The sequence below is a fragment of the Ambystoma mexicanum genome, chromosome 11 (assembly GCF_040938575.1).
Source record: "Ambystoma mexicanum isolate Mex_15411 chromosome 11, UKY_AmexF1_1, whole genome shotgun sequence".
Taxonomy (NCBI): Eukaryota; Metazoa; Chordata; class Amphibia; order Caudata; family Ambystomatidae; genus Ambystoma; species Ambystoma mexicanum.
This window is the reverse complement of record NC_090934.1, coordinates 1,264,628,909-1,264,648,144: the sequence shown is the minus strand read 5'-3', so window position 1 is coordinate 1,264,648,144 and position 19,236 is coordinate 1,264,628,909. Positions and strand designations below refer to the sequence as shown.

The 19,236-nt window shown below is 43.7% G+C and overlaps 1 protein-coding gene across 2 annotated transcripts in view; it reads left to right on the top strand.

The window, feature by feature from the left end:
* The window catches only part of LOC138504305 (dual oxidase 2-like), a 134,478-nt gene that overhangs the window by 46,061 nt on the left and 69,181 nt on the right, over positions 1-19,236 (top strand). For both annotated transcript variants that reach the window (XM_069624713.1, XM_069624712.1), the window contains exons 8-11: positions 2,812-2,872; positions 5,065-5,161; positions 14,796-14,886; positions 16,009-16,111. In XM_069624713.1, coding sequence (XP_069480814.1) covers positions 2,812-2,872; positions 5,065-5,161; positions 14,796-14,886; positions 16,009-16,111 — 352 coding nt within the window. The remainder of the gene's footprint in view (positions 1-2,811; positions 2,873-5,064; positions 5,162-14,795; positions 14,887-16,008; positions 16,112-19,236) is intronic.

Sequence of the window (19,236 nt, the reverse complement as noted above, 5' to 3'; positions counted from 1 at the left end):
TTGGACACGTCCTTGGGGAAGTGCTAGTCTCCCAAAGTGAGGGCTCACCACATTGTACAGATGGTCAACAAATTTCAACGTGCCCAGAGTCTTCTGGCTTTCGAATTCTTAGGGTTGCTCAGCCTCATGGCATCCTGTTTTTTTCTGGTGCCAGAGGCCAGACTGAGGATGAGATCCCTTCAGTGGGTTCTCAAGATGCAGTGATCGCAATTCTCAAGCAAGATGTCTGATCCCATTCAGATTCCACTCTCGGTCTCGCAGGGTCTTCTGTGGTGGGCCAGCGAAGGGAATCTGATGAAGGGGGAGCCCTTTTGGCAACTGTGGCCAGAGGTGACGGACGCTTCCCTCATAAGATAGGGAGCTCATGCCGACGATCTGACCGCCAGCAGTCGTTGGTCTCTGTCGGAGTCCAAACTCCACCTCAACCTGTTGGATCTGAGGGCCATCAGGCTGGCCCTGAAGACTCTTCTCCCGCCTGTGCGGGGGAAGAGTGTCCTGATCATGAGGAACAGTGGCCATGCATTACCTCAACAAAAAAGGGGGGGAGGTAGGGTCACTCACGTTATGCAGAGAGGCGATGCAGCTCTGGGTCTGGACGATACAGCAAAGAATATCACTCTCGGCAGTCCATCTAGCCGGATGGGAGAATGCAGTGGCACACACTCGGAGCAGGCAGATAACGGTCTCCCATGAGTGGGAGTTGGCTCAGAAAGTCCTTCTGGAGATCTTCGCCCTTTGGTAATCCCCTCAAGTGGAGCTGTTCGCGACCAGTGGCAACTGGAAGTGTGAGATTTTGCTCAAGGGAATTTCCTCAGAGGAGCCTTAGGGGACGCATTCGTCAGGGGTTGGTAATTCCGACTTCTGTACGTGTTTCCTCTGGTCCCTGTCATTCCTCAGGTGCTAACGAGGTTGCAGAGGTTCAGATCCCACATGATCCTCATTGTGCCGGATTGGGCCAGGAGAGCGTGGTACCTGGACCTTCTAGAATGTCCATCTGCCCTCCACGCAGTCTTCCTCACAGAGGTCTCTCTCTCGCTCTCCCTCGCTCTCTCTCTCCTGAAATGTTGAGATATAAGGATTTGGACCTCCCAGATGACGTGATGGAGGTGTTGCTTTCGGCCACGCGGCCGGCAACCAAATCCCTGTACCTTTTGGCATACGTTTTGCGACTGGTGCAGAGCACACAATGTCGATCCTTTTCAGTGTTCCATTCCAATGGTTCTTTCTTGCTTTCATTGGCCCACAGGGGTCTTGAAGTGGGCACCATTAAAGGTTACCTGGCGGCGCTGTCTATTTTCAAGCGCTCGTCTGAAGAATGCTCTTATTTTAAGATTCCTTCATTTTTTTTTTTTTTTCCAATTTCTAAAAGGGCTCCCGAATGTGTTCCCGCCGTCCCCGTTTCAGGTGCCGGTTTGGGATCTGAATTTGGTCTTTAAATTCCTGATGGGTGCTCTGTTTGAACCACTGCACTCTTCCCTTTGAGACTGTTGTCTTTCAAGACAGTTTTCTTGGTTGCAGTTACATCTGCTAGCACAGTGAGTGAATTGCAGGCACTTTCGTCTAAGCCACCCTTTACTGTGTTCCACAAGGATAGGGTTTTACTGGAGGTACGTCCGTCCTTACTTAAGGTAGTGTTGTGAGTTTCATCAGAGCCAGGAATTGGTGCTTCCTGCTTTCTATTCTCTCCCTCATCCTGGTAAGTAAAAGGAGAGACTCCATAGGTTGGACCCTAGGGGATCTTTGAGCTTTTATGTTTCTAGGATGTCCAGGATCAGAGTGGACGACCAGCTTTTTATGGGGTACACTGGACACCGATTGGGCCAGGCTGTTACCAAACAGACCTTGTTCAGGTGGGTTATCCTCACCATTGCTGAATGCTACAGATTGGCGGGCAAGGACCCTCCTGAAGGATTGCAAGCTCACTCCACTAGGGGTGTGGCTACATCTACAGCGGGGAGTACATGATTAAGAATATTTGTGACGCAGCAACGTGGTCTTCCATCCACACCTTTGTCAAGCATTACTCCCTGGATGCGCGCCATGGTCAGGATATGGCCTTTGGTAAAGCGGTGCTTTATTCTGCCATCTGATTGGGTGTTCTGAATTCTTCTCTCTCCTCCATTCACTGATACTGCTTTGGGGGCCTGTTGCCAAAGATGTGGAATATGTTGGAGGACACAATCCATTCAAACAAAGTTACTTACCAACTGGTAACGTTCTTTCGACTGGATGTTCCTCCCAACGTATTCCACATCGCCCTCCCAGCCTGCCCCTCTGAAGAATTTCCTATGCTATTGCAGATTGCGTTTCCGCAAGGCTATGTGCAGTCAAGCAGCAGTTGTGTACAAGCATGTTACACGTTATGGAGGAAAAAACAAACTGAAGCTATTGGCATCGTGCGTCCTATTTATAACATCCTTCGAGGGACATCGACCCAACGCCATCGACGCAGGACGCCCCCTGCCGAAAAAATTTCTGAAGCAGCACAGCTGTGGACATTACATGTTAAAGATGTGGAATACGTTGGAGGAACATCCAGTCGAAAGAACGTTAGCTGTTGGTAAGTAACCTATTCGTCTTGGACAGATTAGGCAGTGGCTTTGGGAGGCCTTTTCTTAGAGGGCTTGCTTGTGGGCAGGCATTGTAACCTAAACCTGTGACCTTTCTCGTCACAACATTTTGTATCCGAGTTGTACACCTAAATATGACAAACGCTTGTAGGGGTGGGGAAATCATACGACTTTATTATTTTGTTTGCATAACTTTCCTCCTGTTATTCTGACTGTACGTTTCTATCCATTGTGTCTTTAGAATATTGTGTTCTACAAATGGCTGCCTGTCTTCTTATCCACGAAGATGCCCGACTACTCAGGTAAGGACTGGGGTTTTCAATCCAGGGTCTAGAGTGCATTTAGAATGGGTCATCCTTAGAAGGCTATGGTCGAAAAGGCCTACAGATATCCTTCAAGGTACAATGTAAAATGATGCTTCTTTGTGAGTGGCATACGGGTTCATGTGTCGTAAAGGACTCCAGTACAATAAATTGTTGATTTACCTACCATGCATCTACCCGTAGAACCTACTGCCATCTGCGTTCCGGTCTTGCCAGAAAAGCTGTGGAAAAGATCGATTACCCAGGTTTTCTCTGCATCTGCTATTTCAGTTCTCACGCTGGTGCGTAAATGCCTCATGCTGCAAGGGCCAGGCGTTCCAATCCTCCAAGAATGGGAGAATTCCACCAGATTAGTCCTGCTTTTTCTCCACCTGGAAAAAACATACTTAATCCTTTGAACCATGGTGAAATGTCAGCCACCATTTTTGCAATGGTGTGCGTCATCGCAGAGCTGCATCGTTACCTTCGCGCTTTAAGTAGATTACCGCAGATTTACTGCATGTGTAAAGTGCATGACACAGGGACCTAGGTGGTCCTGTGATTCTGTGTCCTGCACTGCACGCATATGGTGACTCTGATCCGTCTCTGTCGTGTGCAAAGAGTTGTGGAAACTGCTGGAAAGAGCATTTCCAGTGACTCCACTGTAGGCACCAGAATGGTGGCTAATAGTCGCAAGCTTTTCCTCGGCTTTCTGGAACTCTTACTGCCATTTGCCAATTGCATTTTTTTTTAATTCGGTTTTCATTCTGCATTCTAAAATTAAAGTCTGGATTTTGTATTGTGCTGTGAAAGGTTTCATTTTAAATCATATCACAAAGAAATAAAAATGTGTATTTAGCCTTCGCTTCTCCAGTAGCAAAGAGCCTAATGACAAATGAGCCGTTACTGAGAGGCCTAGTAATACTTCTCTGCACAGACAAGAGATCCTGAAAAGAGCACGAGGCTAGCGACTGATGGGAGGCTGTCTAGGAACAAGGCTGCCAAGACGTGTTTCTGGCTGAGCAGGTCCCTATACAATGTCTTGAGTCTGGCTGAATGCCGTATTTCTTCATGCTCCGAGAATCCCTCACAGCTCCCAGGAAGTGATATGGCAGCACTGGCATCGCAATCTATTCCTCCCATCCACATCTACACAACAAATGCATTCCCTTGGTGGAAGTGCATGTGGCCACGGTGTACAGGGCAGGGTCTCTAGCATCCCTCATCCCTAGCCTCCTCTCAAATGGCGGCCTTTGCAACATTTGTCCATTTTCTGCATCCAGTTCGCACATTATGAACGGCCTTAGTAAATCGATTGCGGAAGGTGGAACATGTCATGATACTTTAGAAAACTCCACTTGAAAATAAGCACTCCATTTATGCGAGAGAAGAGTATTTCTTTACAAGCGAATGAACGAACAAATTAATAGGGGAAACGATGAACATCCTGAAAAGCAAAAATGTAGAGTGATTTTGATAGTCATCCCTGGCAAACACTTCCATTGCTGAAAAAGCAGTGTGCCTTAAAAACCTGTTTATGAAGTTGAAAACTACCCCCTAATTTTGATTTGAACTTCATTTTGTAGCTTCTAAGCTTCATTAGTAAAGGGGGTGCCATGTCTAAATGCCAGTGTACGAATGACGCAGATAAACCATGCTGGCGGCATTCTGACTTTTTGTCTACAGAGTGGAACCCCCCCCTTACTCTCTTTACCCCATCTTCCCTCACCACCCAAACCCTTTTCCTTCTAACGAAAATATGGGGGTTGATGGAAAGCCGCCGGCATTGTAGCCTGATGCAATTCCAGAGACATTGAACAGGCCTTCCCTGTGGTCTCTAGAAGAAGAGGCACAACTTGAAAGGAAAGAGACCAACACACTTAAGTATTGGGAGGAGCCACTGCAGTTTCTGCCACCATGGGATCAAGATACTGGGTTGAGCAGGAGTCCTAAGAATAGTGCTGCCTATTCGTACCATAGTGGCTTTTTGGGTGTTTTTTTTTTATTCCGCCAAGGGAGGTGATGGGGCTTTTAGTTTGAAGGTTTTCCTCTTGCACATCTGTGCCCGACTCTGATTTGGATAGTGTATGACATCACCATGACCTCCTAACTGTTCTCCCAAATTCTGTCTGAAGACCCAGCTCAATTCCCAGTTCTGTGCTTTACACATCTCCCATGATTTTCACTTCCAGGTTACCTGCAGTATGTGGACCCCAGCATCTCTCCAGAGTTTCTGACTGCAGCTTTGGAGTACACTGCCACGCTGGTACCGCCGGGGGTTTACAAGAGGTAGGAAAATCGGTCTGTTTACTTAGCACATGAAGCACCAACCCCCTTGCTCTGCCTAGCAACAATCGGGTGACACAACGTCATCATCTCAACGTGCAGTACATTGAGGAGTGATCAAATCTCAGGAAGCTGACCACATCTGGTCTGAAAGGACCGCAAGAGTCCAGTGTACAGGATGAAATGGAAAAAGGAACGAATAGATTTGCCAGAGTTTGGACTTCAGTAGAGTTGAGGGGCACTTTACTGAAGGACCTCCGCACTAAGTAAATGACCAGATGTCACGTGTTGTATAGGAATGGAAACTCGCAGTGTTGAGAAGCGAGTGATGCAGGGCAGTGGTGAAAAAGGTGTTGGGCTCACAAACGTAGGTATTTTATGCGGTGGCCCTCAAAGGTTTGGAAGCCGGTGTGGTTCAATTCCCCAGAGCACTAGAGATGACGTATAGTATGCTATATGCAAATGTAAGGAAGGTGGGTTAACACTGAGCTACCCTTTAACATCAAAATGTACTATTATTTCTAGACTAAGGCATTATGATTTCCTTATCTGAATTACCTAGTTTAAAAAATGTCTGTCTTCGTTTATAAAATGAAATGCTTGTGTAATACAATCGAAATCTTGATGTGTACTATCGAGTAATATATCAGCTTATAATGCATCCTTATAATGCATCTTATAATGCATTAAATAATTCCTTATATAATGCTCCCATCAATTATAAAGAAAAAAAACTGATTTTCAATCTCCTGATCGCCCCTCAATCCCTCATTCAATTATTAGAATCATTGAATTGTTACTTCAGATGCCAGAAGCCTTATTGCAAATGTAATTTTTTAGCATTTGAAGTTTACCTTGTTTGTCCAAAACCGAACCACAGGTAAGTCTGTCTTGCAGAACCCCCACCAGTTGAGTTAAAAGGTAATTTTTTTAAATGTATTTTATTAGTCAATAGAGTGATCATGGGAGTGTTAAGATTAAACATTTAGAGAATCACAAGTGGTTTACCTCATGATGAAAGGAGCAGTGCCACTATGATATATACCCCGGTAGCACATTCAGCTGATTATTACTTTTGGGCAAAATATGCACTAAATTGTATAGCACAGGATTGTTTCTATAAAATCTATTTCAATTAGATAAAAAAAATGCCCTGATCATGCTATTCCCATTGATGGCAGAATATCTGTTTAAAATAATCCCTGTGGATTGGGCGAAGCTGAGAGAATCTAATTTCAGACCATATGCTAGGTGAGATTCCCCCACCTGCCTTCCCTTCTGTCTCTTAATTGCAGGACACCTCTCCTCACTGTGCAGCCTTCCAGACATGGTCTTCTCCTCAGTCCATGAAGCTCGGTTTGCGCTCTCAAAATATTGTCTGAATCCTCTCCAGAGACACAGCCTCCCTTTACCACTTCCACAACTCTTCTGCCAGTCACATGGTCACTGTGATGTTCACAAGATTTGACTCCGCTCAGCTTCATGGTGCTTTCCTGCACCTGTTTGCGCTTCTTTCTCTGTGACTTCCAGCCCCCAGGTTCTGCTCAGCCAGCCTGCAGTCTGGACTCCGTGGTCTTGGTGCGAATATGTGTCAGGAAGGTGGTTTGAATGCTTCTTGCCAGCGATCTCCGGCTCCAGACCAGTGGCATAACAACATTTTGCCCCCCCTCCCCCGTGCAAGACCTCCCGATGGGGGGGACCCCCCTAGTCCCCACCCCAACATAGACATTATTAGTGCAGTGTATACATACTTGGCTAAACTCGCCTCGTTGCAGGGAGCTGCATACTTGGCTAAACGCGCCTCGTTGCAGGGAGCTGCATCAAGAGTACGTGTAAAAGACATAATGGATGTAGGTAATACAAACTAGGAAACACTTGCCTCTAGAATGCAGCAAAGTCAATCGGGTGGACACTTTTAACTGAGCCTACTCCATGTTGCAGGGCGGCTGCGACACAGATGCAGCAGAGTCAATCAGGTGGACTCTCGATGAGAACCAGGAGACAAATAACGAGTGGGGAATGCTCAGGCGTATCCTAGGTATATTCTTCTACATGGAGAGCACCGTGCATGCAAGGAACTGCCCCCAGCGGTAGTGGTAAGGTTAACAGTGATAGAATTTCAAAAGAAATATCTTGTTAGGGAACACTATTGTTATGCCAAAGGCAGGGCTAGATAGTACGGTCTGATTATGGTTTTACCAGAGGAATAGACTTGGACATATTAGGGATAGTATCACGAAATCCTGGTCTGCCCCAGGTGTAGAGCACTGCTGTACAAGAATGCAACACAGCATGCTTTGGTTGCTGCCTGTATTGACATGCGCTAATGACGTAAGTCCGGCGAGAGCTGCTCTGTCAGCATGAGCACATGCCCACATGAGTGTGCATTGTAAGGAGACCAGGGCCCCCAACAGTGGTTGCAGTCTCTACCTGCAGCCCATGGTAGCCCAGCCCAGAGCCTCCTTTTCTCCTTCCAATGTCCACCTTCACCGTGCATGTCTAACACCACCGACTGGCGCACACAGCTTCCGTAATTTAAGGCATGTGCACAGGCAATAGGATCCCCTAGTTTACAGTGAGCAACCCCAGCCGCAAGCAACTGGGATAAGGCCCCTTTAAGAATGCATGTAGAGGGTGTGCATTCACCATTACAAATGAGTCCCCCTTGCCACTTCTGAAATACCAGATTTGCTATTATGAGACCCCAGGTAGGCTTTCGTTTTCGTTCTTTTTCACTCTTGGCCCCTAAATTCTGGAATGGCCGTCCCTTCCCTGTTCGTTCTGCTCCTACTGTCTCATCCGTTCATTCTTTGCTTAAATCTTACCTCCCGCCTTCTTGAATATTTGTACTTCACGTTGCTCGTTTTTTGCAAACATATGTTTAACTATGTAAATTTAAATATCAGTATTCATATTATATTTATGCATCGATGCATGAAGAGGGATGGGTGCTTGTAATAAAAACCCAGGAAGAAATCTGGTACTGTAAGTTATTCTGCTGTAAAATAATATGCAGCCATATATCTATTTGTCCATTGTATATCTTCATACGACCCTAAAGCTATTCTGCAATACGCACCATTAATTCCGTGAGGTCGCCAGGCACTCCAACCTTAATACTTAGAAAGTGAGGTCCTCTGAAATATATTGCAGACCTCTGACCTATTGCACATAAAATAGCTCTTTAACTTCTTTTCACTGAAGAGAGAGAACATTGTCGGAAGCATTTCACCGATTAATTGACCTAAAACATAATGAATGTTAATGGTTAATGACACCAATTCAGGAATTATTCTGCTTCCGTTGTCGTAGCAGCCGCTAAAAATGCAAAAAGCGTATGTTTTTCTGTTAATGGGATGCAATTTAAATCCCATTTTAAACATGATGCAATTAATCGGTCAGATATTCTGTTTGAAACTATGAACCTTGTAGTGGTCGCTAGATGATACATTCGCACCACCTTTCTATTTGCCATAATTTGCACACCTCCAACGTTTCCCTATGAACTCTATTTAGGGCCACAAAGGCTCTTTCTGCAACGGTGCTCTACAAAATGAAGCTATGTAATGACCTTTTACCAAATAATCGAATAGTGTTAAATTAAGCATAAACTAATGTGGCATGGCTCCCTTTAAAGATTTTTAAAACATACCAGGAAGAATGTATTCGTTTTAGAGTTTTGTAAAGTCTGTAACTTAACATGTCCTGTCTCAGGCGGTGCAAAGATGAGCAGATAACCTACACTGAAATATTCAAATTCTGGTCTGAGCAAAAATGCCTGAGACAAGCGTATGGTTGCTTTCTTAGCCAGGATACAACGATAACTTGTGTTTCGCCTGTAGTACGAAGATGTTTCAGATTGCCCACATGTTAATACCTAGAACTGAAGTGACTTAAATTATGTTACTCTTAGCTATCTCCTTTTGGTCCCAGGGCAGTACCATTGAAGCTGTGTGCATTGCCAAATTGGTGTCTGCCATCTCCAAACTACATCACCCACGACTGGACAGTATCTGATTGTAGAAACAAACAATTGTAAGAACTATGATGTTTGGCCAACCACCAGGGTTAGTATGTCACCATTATCATGTATGCATGGCATCCAGCCCAATCACTGATGAATTTCGGCGCACGCATCAATTGACAAGATACTGAACAAAGATGCAGGAAGGAAGGGGTGTGGAAGGATTTTTAAGTGGGCAGGGCGGCATGACAAAACTATGTTCGGGGGGAGAGGGGCTTTAGGAGAGGGTGATTGGACTGTGAATGGTCAAGGAGACAGATGGGCATGGCAGGACTGCCAAGTGACATGGGGCAGGGAAGAGACGAGTTAAGGGGGCAGAAGAAAACTCTCGCGAGGGTAAGGAAGAAAGGGTGGCCACGATCTCCCCATACATAAGGCACTGTCCGAGTGCCATTACTTTCCACATATTCAGAGAAGTCCTCTGTGAACAGAATGCCAGAAAATTACATGATATGCAAGTAATTTCGCTAATGGAACAATTCAGGCCTCTTTACGAGTTTTGTCGTAAATCCGCTAATTTGCCATCAAATTAGTTTAATGTTACTGCCATTTGGCCACGTGGCATACCCCCCGGATTTCAAGTGGCAGCATGGTGGTGTTTTGGGAGTCAATTTTAGTAGAGGGCAATCTTCCACCTTAATACCAAAAGTCCTAGACTGGCGGTGCATTAATGCAGTGGTTAGGCGACAGTAACAGATTTACCAACAAACAAAAACACAAAGTGGTGTCACATGAAATAAATCAATATTCTTTAGTAATGAAGCATAAATGAAAATTGACATTTACAACTCCCTTAAGTTGTAACACATATGACTGTAAACATATCTGTGCCATAAAGAGAATTTCAATATCCTAGATGCAGAAAAAAAGTACTCTGCAATGCAGCAGTTAAAATAAAATCTGAATATATATATATATTTCATTTCTCAAAATCACTCCCTAAATACATAACCTGTGACGTTATATTAAACCATGAGCATGCAGTTAGTGAAAATGGTGTGACCAGCATATTCAAATTGCAAAATACCAAACCGATTACATCGAAAGACAAGAAAACTGTTATTATCTAACATGCAATGGAATTACCAGCACTTTACTGCCATTTTCCCCACACTGCCCTACTCTTAATGTGACCCTTCGTTTTTCACGTGTGTATAGATGACTTCCGACCTTGATCTGAGAATGGAGTAGTGGAGGCAATAAAAGTAAAACAAGAAAAAAGTAGAATCAAATAACTGGTTTGGTGTCAAACGGAACCTGTATCGCTGAGGGAGATCCATGAGTTAATCTGTCTTGGAGAAAAGGCATTTGAATGATATATCCCCCCACCCCCCAGTACTCTGTGCATGCATATTTTGATGCTCTCTTTAGATCATTGCACCAGAGAAATCTCAAACTTCCAGGACACTTGGTTTGCAAACTTTGCATGCGGAGATTAACAAAGCTGGTTTGGTCCCGAGTGCATCAGAAGCCAGCCTGGGCTTCAGGCCAGCCAATGCCAGGCCACCCACTCCAACAAATGAATTTCCTTAGAAAGCTGCTACTTCTATGTAGGGGTTTACCAGGCCTCTTGGTGGGTCCTGGGCTAGCTTCCAAATCTGAACTTCCTGTCAGCCACCTCTTAAATAATAGAACTGTTAATATTCTCTCGCAATTAATATGTAAAACATCACATATTGAGAGTGATTAGTGAGGAAGATAAAAAGCTTTTTAGTGAGACCTGCAAAGATAGTGCCAAAAATGTTAGTGCACAAAGGATGACCGGTTTGGCTTTTAAAATTTGCACAATACATCCAACACATGAAATGAAAAACATTGTCCGTGTCTCAATTCAGGGCAATGACCAGATATAAGAAGTACTCACCAGGGATCGTGTAAGATACCTCAACTTCTCTGGTTGTGTAGAACAACCTGGACCCTGAAAAGTCCGGGTCTCCTCACTCAGATGGAGACCTTCCTTACGATACACCTCACTAATAACAATGTGCTAGGGGAGTAAATCATTTGAAAGGGTGAGAATCCAGAAATACCACGGGGAAAACACCCGGCTGTAACAATAAGATCGACACAGATCAGTAAGGTCTTGGGTGAGAAGGTTATGATAGCCCCCATTATGCAAAACTCACTAAACTGGGTGTAGATGTAAACAGGTCTTCTATGGGTGTTTCTGTGGAACCTCCTTCTTGGGTCTTCCCTAGGAAACGCAAAGCAAGTAATAAGGATGTGAGGGTCCACAGCGTATTTCTACCACCCCTAGACTAATGTATGTCTAATAGGAACTCTTACCGTTTAGGGCCGCTTTGGAAGTCCAATAACGTGTCCAAGTAGAGTTATTAGGAGGGAGAGGAAGGAAGGGAAGCTTAGTGAGGGACTAGGACCCGGGCGGCACAAGGGACGCACTGGTTTCGGGTTGATGCACAATAGAGTATCAGCAGAGCGTCCAAAGTCCTGTGCACAGGGAACAATGGGAGTGGGAGGAGAAGCAGTGACAGGGAAGGACAGGTATCAAGAGGTAATGGATCTCAGAGGATACTGATGGAGGCTCAGGAGACTGTGTTGTTTTCCAGAACTTCAGCCTTGCTATGCTGCGAAATGGAGTTGGGAACAGGGCGCGCTTGTGCAGTAAGCAGAAGAAGGTTGTACCTGACTTCTTCCAGCGTAATCGCATGCGCTTTAGGACTGCTGGAGGAGATGGAATGCTGCTGATAGAGGAGCCGGGAGGTGTTCCTTGAGCACGATGCTCGGAATGGAATCCAGGAGCTGGATCAGGAGGCAGTCGCAGTGTCAAGAGGCAGGCAGAGGTCGGAACCGTGCGGTCGTACTACAGAAGCCAAATCAGTAAACTAGGTATCCAGGGACAGGCCGAAGTCGAAGGAATTTGGGTGGTAACCAATGCAATTTGGAAGAGATAGCAGAGATTCCAAGATACAGGCAAGGTCGGCAACAGGTAGTCCAACAAGGATCAGCAAAAAGGCACGGCACGGAACAGAATCGAGGAACAACAAAGCTTCGATCCAGAAATCGAGGGACGAGTGACGGGACTTGTTTTAAACACATCCAGGGACGTAGCGTGCCATGTCACATGACCACAGGCGGTCTTGGAACAGTGTTGCCGTGCGAGTCTCGACGGTGCACAACGTTGCCTTGGCAACCTCCTGGACAGTTTCCAACGAGTAAAAAAAGGCTGTGCAGCTGACCTATAAGCGGGCGAGAGTCAAACACATGGAAACCGGGGTTCGGTGAGGACAGGTGGACCTGGAGTCGTGACAGTCAGTGAGTGATTTTACATCTTCTAAGGAGCTTTGGGATTCTTATCTGAGAAAATTTACCAAAAATGAAATCTAAGGCATCGCAAGAAGTGTTCTAAACATTATTAGTTCTTATGAGGGACATCAAAGAACAAAATGAATGGACAGCAGTTACTTTTATTTTCTCCAAAATAAATATTTAACATTTAAAACACTGCAAGCGATCATTGCAAGTGAGCCAAAAGTTTCAATTTTCACCAAATGTATGTGTTGTGCCTTAAATGCACTTTTTGCCTGGTTCATTGATAAAACATTGATTTTCTGAAGCGCTTGACGGATGTTATCCTCCGTTTTCAATTTGAGAGAGCCCTTCAACTTGTGCATACCTTCCGACGCTGGCGTGCATCCACCAAGCGCAGGGACGGTATCTCGGGGCAACACGTTTGTCTTGGAAGCAAGCCAAAGCAGAGCGTCCCGGGCTTGAATACGGCGATATAAAAGCTCAATTTAGCCTGCCATATCAATGTGTTTGTTTGCTTCCTGTTTCTCTGCTTCCTTCAGTGCTCTTCCCGCTATGATTGTAAGCACTGCGTCTCTTCACGAAGCTTGGTTGGTGCTCAATAAATACCTAATATTAAAATGTATGTATTATAATCAACGAAATACAAGTCGCAAATATGCAAATCAATGCAAATACATTCCTCTGCACATCGATTTAGTTGAGCATGAAGGGGGTAAAACATATTGAAATAAGATTGAAGATGGGTGATGCTGAGGTTGGAGCCCTATTTATTGGCGGTACTAGGGTCTCTGTTTTGTATAAGTGAAAAGATGAATATTACCTTTTTTTTAAGGTAGTATAATAACCAAAAATGTTAGTACAATGGACTGTGGTGAAACGGATGTGAAACCCCATTTCACTGAAACACATTTAGTGAGATTAATGCACTGAGTTTACATTTCGATGAATCGTAGTGGGTGAAATGACACTGATCGAACACTTTTTTACAGAATTCTATTCATAGGTTGCCTTTCTGCTGTGTCGATGTGCAATCAAGCCTTTTTTTGCATCCGTACACCAATTTATTTGGTGAGCCTGAAAAATCAGCTGGCTGCACCTACCCCAGCTCCGGATCTGAGATTTCCCCACAGGCAGTATTTGCTGAACACCCATTTGCCGGGTCCGGCTTTGGCACTCCGGGGAAAACGGCTCACTATGTCTGCTCCCACCTGTCTTCTCTCATGCGGGGAACACCACCTGCAGCTCTTGAGGCTCACGTCCCTCTTTCCAAAACCCAAGCACTCCTCACGTGGGGGACACTGCCACAACCTCCGGTCTCCCACCTGTCCTGCTCACTTCACCCTCAGTCCTCTCTCCTACTACATCACTTCCCCCTCTTGTAAGGTTTCCCCACCTGCCTGTTTTTCGTTATGCATGAAAGGCACATGCACTAACTCCCAACAGGCCACGGCTCCAAGAAAGCGGCCTGTCAGGAAGGAATTGGGCAGTTACGAAAGTGGGCCGAACCACCGCTCTTAAGGCAGGTCTTGTAACTGACGAACTGATCTATGAATTGTATTATTCTATACATTTCTTTTAGGAGTTTATGGGGCATAAACAAAGTCAAGAAGCAGAGGCTTGTACATAAAGCAGATGGGGCAGTTCGCATAGGGCTTCTACACGGCCCATTACTCATTTGCAAATTGCTCTGGATAGCCAAGTCCCGCTTTGCAAGGAACGCGGACTACCGCCTCGCAAAGCGTACAGTCAAAGGATTTGACCTCCTGGCACCTCTCAAGGTGCCCTTAGCACCTCCAATTGGAAAAACACTGCTCCAGATAACTGTTGAGAATTGTGACTTGACCCAGACCTGCTTTAAGCAACCTATTATTCCAAGACACCTAACAAATCTACATACTTTACTGATCCCATTTCTTACTAAATGTAAAGGAGGAACATGTTTTCTGTATTGTAAAATCGAACCCAAAAATATTTTATCAAAATTGTAATGTCTAAAGCTGTGAAAAAAAAGTTTGAGTGACCGACTGTCTCAAAAGAACTACAGGAATGAAGGACCAGCCAAGTTTCAACTACGATTGGATTGATCACTGACGTGCTTTACATTTTGAGTTTTGTTTGTTTTATGATCGTTGATGTACTAATTGGCTGCACAGTCTTAATTTCTTGTCTGCCCACTGCCCTCTTGATTTGGTCACAGAGCTTCTGCTTTCCAACACAGTGGTCTTGCCGCTTTGAAAAGAAAGTTTCTGCTTTGGGTTGGTTGAGCGAGCTTCACTGAGTAAGTTTCGCAAACCCTATTAAGAGACTGATGTGTTGATATTTGTGCTTTTGCCTCGATTTCAGAAATACAAAGTGCGAGTTTCGGAACATTACAAATATTGATGGGAGCCTCTCGCCAGCCATGCGAGTCTGCAACAACTTCTGGAGCAGAGAGGTAAGAGTCCCCCTTGACTTCACCCCTGGCTGGCTCGCTTGACTCAGTAGGTGAACAATATCTAAAGTGAAAGCCTGTTTGGACAGCTTCATGCGGATATGAAAATGGAAGGCAAAGACACAGGCTTGCATTATTACGCCATCTTTCTAAGCGTTTGAAGTGCCACCATGTTGCTCGGACATCCTTCCCCGTTTTTTATCTCGGGATACCTCTTCCAGATCGGACACTGCTACTCTTTTGAGATTGTTGGCTTGTTTCTGGCTATAGTTCTTTCCACTGAACTGGTCTATTATTGACTTTGTATTTTGACATAAAACTGATCAAGCAGAGCATTCTAAGCACCTACCTACTTGATCTCTTTGCTATTGCTCCATCTCAACATTAAGACCAATTTTCAAAGCTTCATAATTTAAAATGGTCTAACTCTAACAATTCTCTTACCATTGTATTTCTCTGTAATTTTGCTTCTCTCCTTAAGGGCAAGCTATAGTTCAATGGGTTCTTGGACACTGTGGCCTTGCGTCTTCAACAAAATTCTTTAAATAAATTTGAGTGTTTGCCCTCAACTATAATGTAGTAATGTATGGTCCCTGTCTCCTCCCACATGAAGGTTTTAATTGCCAACTTCCTGTTCAAGGGGCCTGGTGGTCAGTTTGCTATACATTGTACTAGTTGATCAGTTAAGTCTGGCATAACAGTATGAGTGAGAAGGAATAGTTGATATGTATGGGAAATAGTACTTCATGTTGAGTGGATTGGTGACCATAACAATCTGAGCAGTGTTTGTGGTGGTTGTATATCTGTCACTAATGTATTGCTTAGTCTCGTCGTTTAAAATCCAGTCAAAGGCTTGCTGGACTGAAGGGCTTTTCTGAAGAGCTGTTGGTTTGTTTGGCTTTGCTCCCGAAGGTGGAGTCAGGGTGCTACACAGTATGGGTCCTTGATCTACAAGGTACCATGTCCCATAAACTGTCTTTACATGACCAACTAGTCATGGTCCTCAAATTGTTGAGGTGAGGTGAAAAACATTACCTGCAGCATAACTGCATTTGAAATTTCTCAGAAGTAATTAATGAGAAAAATAATACTTTTTACCTGTCTAAACGCCTGCGTTTATTTTAGAACCCCAACCTGAAGAACCCCAAAGACACGGATGAGCTGCTACTGGGAATGGCCTCTCAAATTGCTGAGCGGGAGGACAACATTGTGGTAGAAGACTTAAGAGGTAAAAACATGGTCAAGCTTTTCTACCACTTATTTGCTGACTATGGATCGCACAAGTTCCATTTGTGACAAAGCGGATCAAACGGGACACTCGTCACCAGTAAACGTCTTCTGTTAGGTTCCTTCTAGTATGCAATAATGCATATGCACCTTAAATAGGAGCAGAAAAGTGTTTGAAGCTTAGAAGGAGGTGGCCTGTCCATACATTTCTAATTTATTTTTATACGGTTGTATTTCTTTTGTATTTTTATTTTCTTTTAATTTCATTGAAGCTTATTAAAGGTTTGCTGGCATTCTGGCGGTAAATCCACCAGAATACCGGCAAACTGTATTACCGTTACCCATACTCAGTCCAGCGGTATTACCACTGGATTACGAGTGTTGGTAGACTCTGTAAATCCCCATTTCATGGATTCCTATTGGACTCCATGGGGAATTCTGACTGTATTACAGGTAACGTACGCCATCCCTCCAGCTATTAGCTAGAGGTAATTCTGCAACCTCGCTGGCAAACTCGTAGTTGGCCAGTGCAGTAACATGCCAGTATACATTAACACAGCCACATTATGAGTCCCATTCTTTTGTATATCATAAAATCACAGAATAGACATTTTGAAGTGAGTAAAGTGGGAATGCACACTACCGGTGCAAGATGAACAGAGAAAAGGGCAAGGACAGTTGGCACAGTATTTAATTGATTGTGGGTGTGAGTAGAAACAATATTCCTGGATATTACCATAGTTAATAATAATTGAAAACAATAAGGCCGGGAGAGGGGCCAATAAGAGCAGGCCATAAGTGGACAGTAACAGTTCTGGATGCATGGACACTGCAGGGGGCAGAGTTGATGAGGCAATGTCTGATATGCCTAATCCAAATTCTAAATCATCCTGGAGGACCCCGGACTATGTTGTTACTACTGAGCAGATTCCCTGACTTTGAGGGCCGCCTAGAGATGACATTCCCTAGAGTAAACTGAAGGTGGTTTCTAGGAAGGTGCGTTCATTCACCAGGATGGATACCTGTTATCTGTAAATTCGCTAAAACCAAATCCCCCATGCAGGGCTCCCTCTATAGGGAAACATGCAACTCTGCTAAAGAGTACAGAGCAGAGGGTCATGATCCAATTAACCCCAATCACAATTTTATTTTGAGACTTTAACGAAGACTTTAACAAAAACCCAACTATCTGCAAGAGGATTTATTTTTTTTAATTTGTATTTGGTTAATTCAAACCTTTACAAAACACACAAAATCAAACAGAAGACCACATTAAAATCAGCAACAACTGTTGCACATCACAGATAAAAAAAGATAAAAAAGGAAATACCACCATAATAAGGAAGAAAGAGCCAAAAATTAAATATTTCACATAAAAAAAATATATATATATTTGATCTGGTGGTACAACCAGTCGAGATATTCCCTAAAATCAGAGCTCTGTAGTCCAGAATTCCCAAAAAGAATTGTAGATCAAACTGGTACGAAGAGGCTTAGTAATAAGAGTATGACATGACCCAATACTTCTGGTACAAACCTACCAGCCTATAAGTGCAGAGACTTAATTAACCCAGCTAAGGCTAAGCGGATCTTTTCATAGCAAATGCCTCAACCAACAGGGGATGATCTGCTAATCCATCTGAGGATTTCATCTGCGGCAAGAAGTCCTGTAAGTGGTAGACCTTGCGTCTTATGAGTGCCACATGACATACTAAATAGGAGGTCTGATGGATTTAATAAAACCCACTGATTAAGCGCAATAGTCTTTTAGGTCACCCAGACAGTGTTTTTTAACTGAATCACAAGATGGTTTAGTAGCTGTCATTCAGCGCTTGAGGGTACTTTGTCAAGTATAAGATGCATTTATATAAAGTGGAGGGAGGTGCAAAACAACAAATCTGGGAGACTGCCATTTTCAGATCATTAGGAGAACTGCGTGATTGCGTAAGGGGATATAAAATAGGGAACCGTGATATCACAACCATTGAAAGGTAAAATGTGAAGACTAAGATATTTGCCATGTCTTGATCGTGCTTGTAAAGTTTCCCAAAAGGGAAAATATAAATAAATCACAGTAGAAGAAAACCTAGAATAGCAAACTGGAAACTAAAAACCAATCCACACCAAAATCATTTGGTTAAGTCTGTGTTGGGGCGAATTTTAGTGCGAGAATGAGGAATAAGAATGCTATAAAGTGTATTGCCGTTTCAAAACTAACTGAGCAATTTGAACAACAATACGTTAAAAACAATAAAAAAATAATGGAATTCGAACCTCTTTAAACCAAATTTAAGAATTAAACACATAGCTGACAAAAAATAGTTTAGCCGAAACACAATGGTGCTAAAACGCTACACTCAGTTTTCTTGAAACGTAACTTTCTCCTGTCACAGAAACATACACAAAAATGTAAAGTTGTACTATCTGTAGAGTTCCATAAACTTGGGCATTAAGAACAATATGTGCACGACAATATGTGCACGTGCAGACTGCATAGTGTAATAAGAGCCCTCTAATCATAAACAGTGAGTTATAATGATCTCTAGTTCATAAGAGTAACTGTTTGCTGTTGAGTAATGATTAGTGAGTTCTCAATCACATCCATGCACTATTTTAAAGAATAGATAGATGAGGCTGGATGAAGCAAAAAGTAATGTAATATATACTTTATGGTTCAGTGTAAGTAAAACAAAGTGCACACATCTTTCAGTTATTTATCATATCAACTGTACAGGAATACTATTTAAAAAAGGGTGAGGTGGTGAAAAGAAACAATTTCAGTTGTCTGGACTCAAACATGCATCATCAGCAGCAATACCTACACATAGCTGTTCCTAGTGTATCATCTCTTCCCCCCAACCCCTCTCTTTCCCTCTTTCTCGCTCTTGTCCAAATGTCACGTTATCAAGTGCATGTCTGCTAGAGCCACCCTACCTGTTGCTGGCTATGTGACCAGATCTTGAGAGGGATGGGAGTCCCTGTTTAGTTTTGCCAAAGCAGCTATTTAAAAAAGCAAAGAAAGGAAATTATGTAACTGTACTAATATTGTAAACTGGCTCTTTGTGCAATTTCTACCATGTTCATTTCTAATGATCATTTACATTTTAGTCCTAATAAGAGCATATA